Source organism: Gasterosteus aculeatus, chromosome 18 (genome assembly GCF_964276395.1).
Source record: "Gasterosteus aculeatus chromosome 18, fGasAcu3.hap1.1, whole genome shotgun sequence".
Taxonomy (NCBI): Eukaryota; Metazoa; Chordata; class Actinopteri; order Perciformes; family Gasterosteidae; genus Gasterosteus; species Gasterosteus aculeatus.
Window position 1 is genome coordinate 9,054,892 of NC_135706.1, and position 12,687 is coordinate 9,067,578.

At 40.8% G+C, this 12,687-nt stretch overlaps 3 protein-coding genes and 1 non-coding gene across 5 annotated transcripts; 2 read left to right on the forward strand and 2 right to left on the reverse strand.

The window, feature by feature from the left end:
- The first annotated feature begins 164 nt into the window (after nucleotides 1-164).
- Nucleotides 165-1,294, forward strand: gtf2h5 (general transcription factor IIH, polypeptide 5). The gene is made up of 3 exons (XM_040161426.2): nucleotides 165-252; nucleotides 744-807; nucleotides 982-1,294. Exons 2-3 carry the CDS (start codon nucleotides 773-775, stop codon nucleotides 1,160-1,162), a joined length of 216 nt encoding a protein of 71 aa, XP_040017360.1. The 5' UTR covers nucleotides 165-252; nucleotides 744-772; the 3' UTR covers nucleotides 1,163-1,294.
- Nucleotides 1,295-2,080: 786 nt separating this feature from the next.
- LOC120808557 (U1 spliceosomal RNA) lies at nucleotides 2,081-2,244 on the reverse strand. The gene has a single exon (XR_005709979.2). It is a non-coding gene; the product is annotated as a U1 spliceosomal RNA (small nuclear RNA).
- A 1,557-nt stretch (nucleotides 2,245-3,801) lies between these two features.
- Nucleotides 3,802-5,641, forward strand: dynlt1b (dynein light chain Tctex-type 1b). The gene is made up of 5 exons (XM_040161425.2): nucleotides 3,802-4,526; nucleotides 4,695-4,736; nucleotides 5,009-5,132; nucleotides 5,229-5,306; nucleotides 5,447-5,641. Exons 1-5 carry the CDS (start codon nucleotides 4,503-4,505, stop codon nucleotides 5,515-5,517), a joined length of 339 nt encoding a protein of 112 aa, XP_040017359.1. The 5' UTR covers nucleotides 3,802-4,502; the 3' UTR covers nucleotides 5,518-5,641.
- tmem181 (transmembrane protein 181) lies at nucleotides 5,635-12,549 on the reverse strand. 2 transcript variants are annotated; one of them, XM_040161398.2, is made up of 17 exons: nucleotides 12,111-12,549; nucleotides 10,801-10,904; nucleotides 10,474-10,541; nucleotides 9,744-9,834; nucleotides 9,498-9,616; nucleotides 9,116-9,232; nucleotides 8,856-8,936; nucleotides 8,636-8,735; nucleotides 8,308-8,438; nucleotides 8,126-8,217; nucleotides 7,974-8,031; nucleotides 7,770-7,872; nucleotides 7,638-7,689; nucleotides 7,432-7,514; nucleotides 7,226-7,315; nucleotides 7,074-7,140; nucleotides 5,635-6,973 (listed from the first exon to the last, which is right to left on the reverse strand). In XM_040161398.2, exons 1-17 carry the CDS (start codon nucleotides 12,233-12,235, stop codon nucleotides 6,889-6,891), a joined length of 1,566 nt encoding a protein of 521 aa, XP_040017332.2. In that variant the 5' UTR covers nucleotides 12,236-12,549; the 3' UTR covers nucleotides 5,635-6,888. The 2 variants fall into 2 exon arrangements, with proteins under 2 accessions (XP_040017332.2, XP_040017333.2); XM_040161399.2 differs by lacking the exon at nucleotides 12,111-12,549 and adding an exon at nucleotides 11,175-11,309.
- Nucleotides 12,550-12,687: the final 138 nt, after the last annotated feature.

Genomic DNA, 12,687 nt, shown 5'->3' on the forward strand with positions numbered 1-12,687 from the left:
CAATGTTTTCCATCTTTTTAATCACCACTTTGCAATGGCTTATGTGCAAATCATTGAACGGGACCACTTTATGGTTACACTGGACTTTTATATAATTTACCCACAACAATAACATGTTTTCATATTTCTTAAATGAATAGTAATAATTAACTACGATATTTAAATGTCACATGCCCAATTTGGGGATCTCAGAAGATTGTCCCTCGGGTCGCACCGTACGTCCTCGCACCGCTCTGTAACAACAGCTATCAGGTTGGTGAAAGTCTCTCGTCCACCTCGACTTCTTCTCCTGAGTCTAGCAGTGTGTGTGATCGCTGTCGGTGGCGTGTTAGTTAGATTTTAAATCCCAGTACCTCGCAGAGCAGCCGCAGGGACGAGTTAAGTCACGGTTGAACAAAGATATCGTCAGGGGTAGCTAGATAACGTCAGCGCTAACTAGCTAGCTAACGTTAACCTGTCTGTACCCAAAAGCCACCGCTAACTAAGCCGTTTGGTTCTTGAAATACTAACCTTACTAAATGCTGGATTGCTTTTCCGAGGCAACAGTTTAGGCGTGCTGTCTCGTTTTAAACTAATATCAAGACCTAAAAGTGTCAACTTTTATCTTAACTGGGTTTTAGTGTCCGGAATTATCATGTTGCCTCCGCTAGCATGTCTTCGTTAGCATGTCTCTGTTGGTAACTTAACTTCAGTAACAGCAGTTTAGTGTGTGGCAGGTCTGAGGATGTTCTTTTTCTTTTTAGCGTCGACTGCTGAACCTCTACCTGTCAACATGGTCAACGTACACAAAGGTGTCCTTGTTGAATGGTAAGAAAATGCATCTGCCAAAAATATTTCTAACCATATGGACATAAAGTAATTCTATCAATATTCCTCTATTTACACACAAAAATAAAGCTCAACTGATGTACGTTATTCCTCACATTTGTGTAGAATGTAATGAATTTATGAAGCTGTTCTCTTTGCTGCTCACTGGACCAGTGATCCTGCCATGAAACAGTTCCTCCTCCACTTGGATGAAAAAATGGCCCTGGGCAAGAAGTTCATCCTCAAGGACCTTGATGATACTCACGTCTTCATCCTCGCAGAGGTGGTCCAGACTCTGCAGGAGAGAGTGGGCGAGTTAATGGACCAGAATTCATTCACCATCACGCAGAAATGACAAACGTCTTCCTTCTGGAACCGGGGACCGTTTAAGAGTTTGTTGTTAAATGGCCAATGTTTGCATTGTTTTAACTGTAGACCAAAATGGCACTGTTTTTTGTTACAATAAATGTGAAAAGTGTGACCTAAATCTGTGCTATCAATTGTGTATATTTAGAAATGTGTGTACATTGATTCTTCGTTTGGATCGGCAAAAGCTAAGTGCAACAATCAGAATTATTTGTCAGTGGATTTCATGTTTTTCCCTCCATTTAAACAGTCATTTTGTTGAAGGAAAGAAATCACTCAATGTTTGGCTGTGAGAAATGTCATTACGTTGGAGTGGAGGGCTATAAGCAGAACCAACCAAGTTAGTCCTCCTTTTAAGGGCCGTAGACATAATTATCTGAATGTAATTTCATACTTTACTGGGGGGAAAAAAAAGTTGAAAAGTTAAATAACCTTCTGTTAAAGGGCAAAACAAGCCCTTATTCCAGAAATCTATTTAATATACACCGCTCTAATGTAAGGGTCGTTGTGGCGCAACAAGGTTGGTGGTTCGAGTCCAGGCTGCCCCATGTTCCATGTTGAAGTGTCCCTGAGCAAGACATCTAACCCCTAATTGCTCCCCGGGCAAAATTGTGAAAAAGCCATGGGTTTAAAGTGTAATGTAAGTCGCTTTGGATAAAAGCGTCTGCTAAATGACCTATAATGTAATGTAAGGGAACACAATAACCAAACCTTAACAAAGAAACGACGTAACATTAGCGTAGAGTAAATAAGGGAAACCGTAGTTCTACTATATATATATATCTATATACACACCTAAACGTATGACACTACATCATACCACACATGTATTAAATAAAGCAACAGTGGGTGGGAGCCTCACATTAAGTCCTAATATTATTGGTTATTATTTCTTTTCACACTTCATCAGGGGAGAGCGCGAACGCAGTCCCCCACTACCACAAATTATGCAGTCGAGATTCCCACATTTGGGGAATTCGCAAAGGTCAGCTCAGTCGGAGTGCAATGACTGAGCCTCGCCTTGGGTGAACCGCCTTATTGATCATGGTATCTCCCCTGCCAGGTAAGTATGAGTTGTTCATGTTGGTGACTGGAATGTCTCTGAATCACTTCCCTATCAGAATGATGGTGCTAACTATTTTAAATTACCAAGACTACAAAGCAGGTGATGCTCTATAAGATTGCATAACTATACACACACACACACACTTTAGTCTAAAAAGTCTTACATGATTATTAAAATATAACAAGAGGAACTGGTCAATATCCCATCATGCATTGCTGTATGTTAATATCAAAAGTCAACCTACAATCATATATTTTAACTATTTGACTCAAACAAATATGTAACAGCTCAACAGTAAGTTCAAATATGATGGCAACAAACCATAATACAATTGCAGGCGGTTTGATTCGCCTCTCAAATTCAGAGGAAAATATAAAAGCACACATTTGCCTTTTCCCATTTCACGCTCTTCCTGTTAGTGGCCAATGATCATCCCCGCTACTGCCGCCTATCGGTCTGGAGTGTGAACAACGGTGCAGCACGAAGAGTTAATGCTTAATGCTGTTTACAAACGTTATAATAGTTAATGCTGTTTACAAACACTTGATGCGTCACTGCCCAACAATGTCTCTAACGCTAAGTTAATAACTTTAGTGGAGTTAAAACTGTAAACTGTTTTTTTCCAAAAATCCAACTTAGCCATTTTTAAAAACAATCGACTTGTGGACACCCTGAGATAGGCTTAACGTGCATCAAGCTTGCACCAGAACCATTTCACTTTCCGGTATTGGTTTTCAGAATAAAATGTATACTGGGCGCAATAACGGTCTACATTTTGAAGTTTAACGTTAGTCGCTATAAAGTACAACTGGTTAAAAGTATGGCCGATTTATAAATTGATATTAAGCTAGAGTAATGTGATGGTAAAACAACTAAATTACAATTGATGGGGACCTTTAGTGCGAACTTCAAGGAGGACGCGAACTTAACGGTTTTCCCGGAGAACCTTGACATCTGACTAGCTAGCTCGTTAGCCTTAGCTAGCGTAGCTAATTGATTCAATTAAGTTCGGTAAATTAACGATAGTAGTAATAGCAATGGCGCACTGCAGTGAGCGAGAACATTAAAACGGTCACTGTTAGCTAGAAGGAAATAGGTTAAGGTTAATGTAAGGAAATGGGTAACAACGTCTTACCTTAACAGTTAATGTTAGTTAGCTAACGCTATGTTACCTGTGCATTACTGTTCACAATGGGCGCTTGGTTCCCGATGTATTGCTTTAACGCATACATTAGGTAAAATTAGTAAAAGTAACACCAATTAAGTTTAGTTGGTTGTTGACTGTTATTTTAGCAGGACAGCTCAAATTAAATGTCTAACCGCCTTCCCCGCATTCCGTCCCTGTGCCACTTAGTATGACGTATGAGCCGGCCTAGCTAGGCTAGCAGTTACATTAGCAACACCACATGAACTAGAAACTCGACGAGAAAACACCGTATCGTTATCCTGTGCATTAACAATACATATTACAGCTAGAGTTCATTTCAATTTACCGTGAGGAATAGTTCCATAATACGCTGTCCAAAAAGTTGGTTTGTAAAAGCATTCATTTTCACCTACCTGATATCATCCTCTAATTCAGACCAGCGATTGAAAAGAGGGCGTCAGCTTGATGTTGTGTAACGTTAAATGAGACGTTTTCAGCAAGGGACGGCATTTCCCCCTTTTTTCAAGTTGAGTGTTTGTAAGGTTTGTTTTATCAGTACAATGACAATTTAGTATTAGATCAAATGTCATCCAATGTTAGTTCTGAAACCAGTGCAGTGCAATCATTGGGTTAATAGCAATAGTTATTGAACTATTACTAAATAACGTTAGGTTAACATGCGGGACTGCCACAATTAATACTCCTAACGTGAATAGTCTTACATATTAATAGTCTCAATATGTTAGCACTTTATGTTAGCACAGTTGGTGACTATATTAATATATTAACGTTTCTTATTGTTTGAGGTAGAGAAATATTTGAAATTAGCTAATGTACATTGAGTAAATCAATGACATCTTGACTAAGCCGATTCTATGACCATTGGTGATTTTATTAATTCCGTAAAATGTAGCGAACAAAGGCTTTTCACAACAGTTACATCTTATTAATTCTTTTTTCAGTTGTTAAAAAACGTGTTCAGTCGGTTCTTTTATTCTAAAGACATATGACCGGAAGTATCGTTGGCAACTTGGTTCCTTTTTATGTGAGTTAGCTAACTTAACTTAACGTCTAATTTACAGTCTCTGCTCGATTCACACATCAGATGTTCTAGTAATGGACGACTATCAGACAGAAGAGGTGGGTTTCATCCTTGAAACAAATTATTGGTTATCTTTTCTCAGATATTAACAGTTACACACCAAACTGCCCCGTTAATGCTAATCGTTCACCGACAAATTCATGTTAAAAGATCAGGCATTACGGCTGGTTAGCATTAACTAAAATGTTTTGTATATTATCAAACAGACTACGTTCGTCGTTGAAGATGTGAGTAAGATCATTAAAGAGGTAAGTAAAAAAATACATGGTTCCTATACGTTTATATTTTCATTGCTACGGCTAGCTTGCCACTTTTATGTTTACCGACCTGTTGGTTGCTAAGGGCACAGTATCCGTTGCTAGGCACCATCCGCAATGTAGTACTCGAATTCATACCAGATAACAGAATAGTCACAACGCTTCCCCCCACATGTTTTGTACGTTGTCGTGCTGTGTGTATTGTAAGATGCGGGTCAAACCGGCAACACGCGTACATGACTCTGTTTAAATTGTCTCGGCAGGCATTGGAAGCGGTCATAGGAGAACACGACTACCAGCACAACAGGGTGAACCAGTGGACCAACCTTGTATTGGAGCAGTGCCTCAGTCAACTCACCAAACTCTGGAAGCCGTTCAAATATATTGGTACATGCGCTGCTGCGTGTCAACAGTACTACTACTGTGCTTCTTGGGCTTTATTGTGTGTATTAAAAGACAGTGTCCTGTCCCCCCCCCCCCCAGTAACCTGTATCATCCTTCAAAAAAATGGAGCAGGTCTGCAAACAGCTAGCTCATGCTTCTGGGACAACACCTCCGACGGTATGTTGTAATGATCATGTGATGTCATGTTTTCTCTTGTCAGCAACCATCAATGTGCTCTTGATCTTTTGGGTGGTCAGCTTTCACACATTTTAAATGTGTAAATGATAGTAAATGCATTGTGTGTTCTGCCCCAACAGGAAGCTGCGTAGAGAGATGGGAGAACAAGTCCATGTATTGTATCGTTACCGTTTTTGGAGTTGCCATCTGAACCAACTAAAATGCAATTGAAGTAGTTGTGTACTTCTTCAAAACCACCAGGTTCTATTTGGTCATGTTGACTAAAACTGTTATGTTTTTGTATTATGAGCTGATTAAAACAATCCTGTGCTGAACACACTTTGCTTTATTTACACGTGACGCGAGTGCTACATTAACAGCTTTTATTTCATGAAACAAAACTAAATTGAATGTGCAACATACTAGGACTCCTAAACCTAATTTAACCACCGAAAACTACAATAACATCCAAAGAATAAAAAATGTACATTTATCTCAAAGCATTTATACATTTACAAGAACCAAACAAAGACAAGGCACCTTCTTGATTATAATACATGTTCTGGCGTTTTTTTGTCCATAACCAGTTTTATAAAATAATGGAAAGGGCAGAAAATGTTACATTGCAAACAATATAGGGAAAGTTACGGCATAAACGGTAATTGCTTAAATAATATTTTCAGAAGGCAAAATCATTTTGGCCAATGGTGTGGGGATAAGGAATATTTAACATAAGTCAGTAGTTATCTACATTCAGTTGTGTAAAATCCCAGCAATTATCAAAAGCCATTCTTCCAGGTAGTCAGATAATACAGTATCAAGTAATTACTATTTAGCAAAATAAATTATATTTCTAAACACGTGCAATTACAGAGTTGCTTTCCGAGGGAAGAAGTAGTTAGAAAGAGAGAAGCCCTAGTCCTGTATTTGACAAAACAAACACATGTCTGATTAAAAGAGAATTTGTCAATAGCCAACATTACGATGGCTTTTTAATTAACGTTCTCTCATGCCGTTGCTGCAGGCCTCAAAATGTGCACTGCTGCAGCAAAACAAGCTTTCTGTACTTCCTTTAATCAGTATCATGTAACTCCACTTTGGCCCAAAAAAATTCTCAAAGAACAGAATGTAATGGAAAAAAACAACACAGTGCAGTAGAGTGACAACAATGGTTCAAAGCAAAACAATACAGGCAACATTGATTTGGCACAAAAGAAATCTTGAATTCATTATAGCACTGTACATTTAGTACAGATTAGGTTTTGAAGTATTGTTGTGGGGAAATGAGTTTGCAAATGTGTAAAACGTTGTACTCATTGAAAACAAAGGAAACATGCGTACAATTAGATGGAAGGCATAAAAAAAAAAAGAAGGAAAAAGGTTGAGTGGCCACTTGCTCCAATTGAGTAAAATACAGTACATTCAGTAGACATGGAACTTTTTTAAAATATAATTATGTACACGTAAATAATATAATTTCATATTACCTATTTATTTACACATACACATGTTGTTAAATTCTATTCTCATAGATTCCAAAATGGACACAACAAAAGGAACAAAAAGCCAACCAGAGACCCCATCAGTCAGTGTCACTCTCATCCTGGTACTTGGCGGTAGCTTTGATGGCGCGTCCATTTTGTAAAGGCATGTCTTCATAATCACTCCTTTACAAAGATAAAGAAAAGCATCAGCTGGTTCATGCAAGTTCACACTGAACACTACTGTGCAAACTGTAAGAATTTGGGAGAACAAAGGATGGCTCACCCATATATTACTTCATCATCGGAGTCATTTAGCATGGAGAACGCAGGGTTATCCTTCAACTGGGAGTCTGGCAAACACAAAGAAACAGTTGGATTAATATATGAATTTGCCTTCATTATCTACTGAATTTTAAATTGTAGTATGCCACCTACCGTAAAGTGCATTTTTGGAGGGGGAGTACACAAATGCCAACGTGTACAAGTAAAAGTTGAGTAGACCGTAGAATGATAAAAATTCAGCTGGTATGTCTGGAGTTAAGGAACGTTTTCTCACTTACTTAAAGCCAGCGACATGGCATCTTACATGTTATATTCCAGTAAAACAACTGTCAAAAAGGAATTGTCGTTTTAAAAGATATAGTTTTGGTAATGAGTGGACAGTTCAGCGACAAAATTGTCTTGGAGAGCCTTGGCACCAAACCTCAGGTAGAGAATGGCCATGCTGGAGGAGGAGGAGCAACAAGGTCAACCGGACGGAATCAACCACAAACTTTAAACAACTCTTTCTCTCTCTCACACACGCACAGCAGGTTCCTTTAGCTTTGGAATTTTCCTTAAAACCAACCTGATAAGAAGGACCACAAACGTCAGAGCTGTCAGAAACCTGAGCCGCAGATCTAAGGATTCAAAACACACGGCACGTTAATGTTGTCATTTTAACAGCAGGAGACTTGAGAGGCGTTGTGTGCTGCGATACCGGAGTACGGCATGTTTTTGAGTTCCGAACAAGCTCTGACGACCAAGAAAATCAGATAGAGGATGTAGAGGGCAACTACAATCAGGAAAAAGATCTTCATGCCCTGGTGAAACAACAGTGGACGTCATTAAACTGCTGGGCAAATGGAAATAATAATAATACTGTCCAAACATACAACGGCTTTGGACATTAAAACAGCCTCACCTGGAAGTTCGCTATGTCCACCTTGTACTGATAGGTAGGGTCTTGGAGTTCATTAACCCTGAAAATTCAACAGAGGAGAGCCGATCTTTTCAGGCCTGTTTTTATTCATAGTTAGCGGCGGGCTTTTTCACAGCCAGCGGAGTGCGACTTACGTCTGCCATATGCCCAACGTAACCGCCGACAGCCACAGGAGACCTACGATGATCAGCTTCGGCAGGTAGAACGTCAGACATTTCCTTTCCCCCTGTTTAAAACGAGGTAAAAACACACGCAAAAATCAGATTCATAATGCGCTTGAGTGAGAACAAAGCTTCGGGTGTAGCAGTTTACCCACCTGAACCCTGATGCCGTGATACACACAGAGCCAGAAGAGCAGCAGCGCACACAGGAACAGAGCCTGGAAGAAAGTGTCCAACGTCCCTGGAAACCAGCTGTTCACCAGGAACGACAGCGGGAAAAATGGATCTGAGTGGCAAAAGTAACAAAACACACTAAGCAACACACCCGACATTGCAGTTGGACGTCTTTTACGACGGACAGGACAAATGCAATAAATCACACGTTTGGCCCGTGAGCATCCTGGAGCGGTTATAATGTCAGAATGTACAGGTTGCGTATTAAGGGTTAAATATGTCTTGAAGAGGGAGAGTACAGAAACTCACCATTGTAGAGTAACAGCATTGGGAGCAGGATGGACATCCACTTCTGTTCTATGCCCCAGTCCCTCATGGAAAACTTACGTAGAGAGTGTGCAAACAAACACTGGGAAAGGCAGAGAAGAAAGTTTTTCTTTTATCCACCGTCTGGTTTTGGTACAATTGGGATATTGGTTAAGTGACATTAATTTAGATTAAGAACGAGAAAAGTCATCTGTGCTCTTACCGTCACCATAAAGGTCAGCACCACAAAGACGAAACGGAACCAGATCTCCACTTGAGAGAAGGTGGGGTTGTATGTTTTCCACTAAGGGGGCAAAAAAAAAAAAAAAAACACATCTCAATTGCAACAAAGAGACAATACCAGAGCTCGTCTCATGAGCTGGGAGCAGCAGCCGCGTTTGCCAATTTTGAAGAGGATTCATTATGCAGACTTAACAACAAATATTCTTCACCGAAAAAGTGTAGTAGTGTGCAGTCACATACCACAAACTTGACTTTGATTTCATATGTGATATTTTCGAGGCCGTTGAAGCTGACCATGACCTGATACTGGGTGTAGTTTAGATAGCCAAGATGCAGGACGATGATCTCATCACATTTCTGTAAGGAGAGACAGGACACACTGAGTCACTGTTTGCTCAGTCAACAATTCAACTTTACTTTAAAAAAAAACCTAAACGGATCTGAGGATCCTACTGTGTTACATGATGATCAAAATGAAATCCTGCACTCATGGTTTATTAAAGCCAGAACAGACTTCGTTATCACACTGTTGTGCTGGTTGCTGCCGCCCGACTAAACGGTTAACGACAATCCAGCATGCTGTGAGACAGGAAGAGGGCTGCGTTTGCTGATCGACACTTACAGTCCCGCAGTGAAGCGTTCTGGATTTCTGGTGCGCATTGTTGATGTGCATCACGCTGGCGTCCTGCATCACTCCTTTTAGCTCAACGTTGATCTCAAAAGGCTGCTGGAAGTCTCCCACTGACACAGACGGCATTAAGACATGTCGTCACTCACCAGAACAAAGTACGTTTGCAAAATTATTAAGAGGCAGAGCTATTCCTCTCTTTGAGACAGTTGTTATCTGGAGATCATTCGGTGGTCTTACCATTGCCGTGTTGAGCCTGCATCACGCAGGTCAGCCATAGCTGCTGGTTGTAGGTGGTGAGGGGAGGCGAAACTAGATTGAAAGGCCCAGTCTGAAAACATACAAAGAATTAGATACATCGATTAGAAAAATGAATCTGGTACTAAGGGATACTTCTCAATGGAAGACACACGCACACAGACACAATATGTTCTTACTGTAAGAAGAAGTATTCTTCAAACAAATAGTCTTGAAAGGGCAAAAAACATTTCAATGATAAAATGACTTCTGCTTTACAGGTTTTATAGTCGAAAAATGTGAGATGAGTTGAAGCAACACGTAGACTAGTAGCACAGACACACACACACACACACACACACACACACACACACACACACACACAGGTATTCAAACAATGTAACATGTAAGGCTGGTAAAAACAAAAGGCAAAGCAGGAGTTGCCAGACCGCAGAGCGTTACAGTTAAAGACGTCTCTAGTCCGCTCACAGGAAGGGTACAATTGCACCTCACAGTAGTTCAAGTAAAGGGAACAATTTGTTCAAACCAAATTTAGTAAAAAGAAAAGCATGCACATGGGCAACCAACAACCAATTTGTCACCATGAATCTGATTGCATTTTTGTAAAAGTGGTGTAATGGCAACTATTACATGTTACCCTTACATTCACATCGAATACAACTATCAAACAGTCATGCATCCTATTAGGGCGACAGAAACCACGTGGCCTTACCTTAACTGAGAGGTTTTTGAGAAGTAACTGATCACCGCTGTGCTCTTGCTCAGAGATAACCTTGGGACCTGCACAAATTAAGCAGACATAATGAATGCATGCTTCACAGACTGAACTACGGGACTACCCAGAAGGGATCAGAGAAGTGTTTCAAAACAGTTGTTGGACTTTTAGTTTTGGGTTATCACAGATAACAGGAGGTGACGAGTCAAGCAGAATTGCTCACTAACTTTCTCCGTGACGTTATCTGTAAACCCAGTCTGTTTGAATGACCTCCGACCCACAGCCAGCTTGGGCCAGTGCTGCAGAAATGTGTATCGGCCATACCTGCAATCCCAATGAAGACTGTAAGGCCAAAGCAGATCAGGAAAAACACGAAGACCAGGACAAAATGTCTTTTGGACAGGGTGTAGAGCCGCATGGGGGCCAGTCTGTAAAATGGAGACATTTAATGAATTAGAGATGGAACACACATAAAAGGTAATTATCAGACCCAAAGATGGAGTAACGTTTTGTGTTGTTGTTATTGTGGCCAACGCTCTTAGCCTACTGTGGATCAGGTTTGTCAACAGCTAGCTTCCATGCTAGTTTGTGCTAGCAATAACAGATGGCAGGAAAGAGGCTCTAACACAGTCCGCGCGCACGTTTAAACATCGCGTGACACATCTCGCACGTTTCCGCCGAACACATCTTACACTTACAGCTCCATTTCTTTCGGTTCGCCGTGTCGGTGCCGAAGGGGAAAAGACAGGGAAAAAAATTTTTAGCTAGTGAATCCACATCCGCGTGTCAACATCAGCCTGCGACTATGCAACGTCATCGAATGGGAGGGGCTTGATCATGTGACCCCAGGAGAGGGCTTCCCCCTCCTTTATAAAATCTTGCAGCGTGTTTATTCTACGTAAAATAACCCACACCTATGGTCGTGTTTGAGTGTTAGACGGTAGGTTGATCTATAATCTGCGCATCGGTGATTGAGACTTTCGCAAAAAAAGGCCTACGGTTTAAAGTCTTGAATGCAACGGTCGTCTTTTTTACGTGGTTCATATACGTATTGCGTAACACGTCTACGTCATACGTCAAGGTTGAGTTTTAATTTCTAATGAGCTAAAACATCTGATACGGTATTTGTTTTTTTTCTTTAAACATTTAAACATCATATACATTTTAAAGTAAGGATGTGGTAATGTATGACCGTCTAATGCAGCTGTAGTCTGCAGGTGCTCCTCTGTATGACAACACGTGTTGTCTTCTCCTTAAAGGGATCAAAAGGCCCCTACCTCGTTTAAAAATGATATACAAATTGAGTACATGAAGAATGCGTAAAATGAAGAGTTCACATATGTATCCGCTGTCTGCTGCTGTGTTACTGTTGTATTCCAAGCTTCGTCTCCCCCTCAGTGAAGCATCATGGAAAACATTAAGCGGCAACATACAATTATAATTTTAAATAAATCTCAGCAAGCACCTGTTTATCTACCACCGCTCCACAATATGCCCGTACTTAAAAAATATTCTTCCAGGTGTGCGTTGCTAAAATCTCATTCACACAGCGTACAAAGCCAAATAAAGAAAGCCACAATATTAAAGCGCAGCGGGGAGTCGCGTCTGCCATTGTGTTTAAACAGGAGACCAACCTGTAAAAGCGATCATCCCGGTAAGGCGTCAGGTCCTCCTTAAATTCATTGTAGGCCTCCTGTATCTTCCTGCAGAAGTATTTCAGCTCGGCATACAGAGGGTTTTCTGAGTAGTCGGTGTCCATTATCACAGCGAGCCGTCTGAAAATGGCGATGGGGAAACAAACCCGCAACCTGCAGATAACAGCGCGACGATCGGTGTGTATTGTCACGTCCTTTAATTGAAAATGCAGCCGAAGCTGTTTTTTTGTGTGTGTGTGCCAGTCCAAAGGGAAGACAAAACAAAAGCTGCAGGGAAAAAAAACTGAAAGGAGGGGGGGCGGAAACCCATAGAAAGCACACGGGAGGAGGGTCACGTGGTCAGAGTTCAGCACCACGGACAGAGGATGACAGCAGGGATGCCGCAGACATCAGTGGGCGGCTCCAAAGATGCACTATAACAAGGGTGGCAATCACTCCACCCATTAATGCCTGCATTTACATATTAAAACCTAATTCAGTTATCTTCGGGGTGTGGAGGATCCCTAATAGCAGCTGTTACATAAATTTCAAATTGTGTGTCTGTGTTTTTAATCTT

Bases quoted from the DNA above. Each gene is read 5' to 3' on its own strand.
- dynlt1b (XM_040161425.2), top strand. From the start codon at position 4,503: ATGGACGACTATCAGACAGAAGAG. The intron at 4,527-4,694 runs GTGGGTTTCATC...ATTATCAAACAG, and splicing joins ACGACTATCAGACAGAAGAG to ACTACGTTCGTCGTTGAAGA. The intron at 5,307-5,446 runs GTATGTTGTAAT...CTGCCCCAACAG, and splicing joins CTGGGACAACACCTCCGACG to GAAGCTGCGTAGAGAGATGG.
- tmem181 (XM_040161398.2), bottom strand. From the start codon at position 12,235: ATGGACACCGACTACTCAGAAAACCCTCTGTATGCCGAGCTGAAATAC. The intron at 10,542-10,800 runs GTATGGCCGATA...TAATTTGTGCAG, and splicing joins AGTCTTCATTGGGATTGCAG to GTCCCAAGGTTATCTCTGAG. The intron at 7,690-7,769 runs GTATCGCAGCAC...TTGAATCCTTAG, and splicing joins CAAAAACATGCCGTACTCCG to ATCTGCGGCTCAGGTTTCTG.
- gtf2h5 (XM_040161426.2), top strand. From the start codon at position 773: ATGGTCAACGTACACAAAGGTGTCCTTGTTGAATG. The intron at 808-981 runs GTAAGAAAATGC...TCACTGGACCAG, and splicing joins AAAGGTGTCCTTGTTGAATG to TGATCCTGCCATGAAACAGT.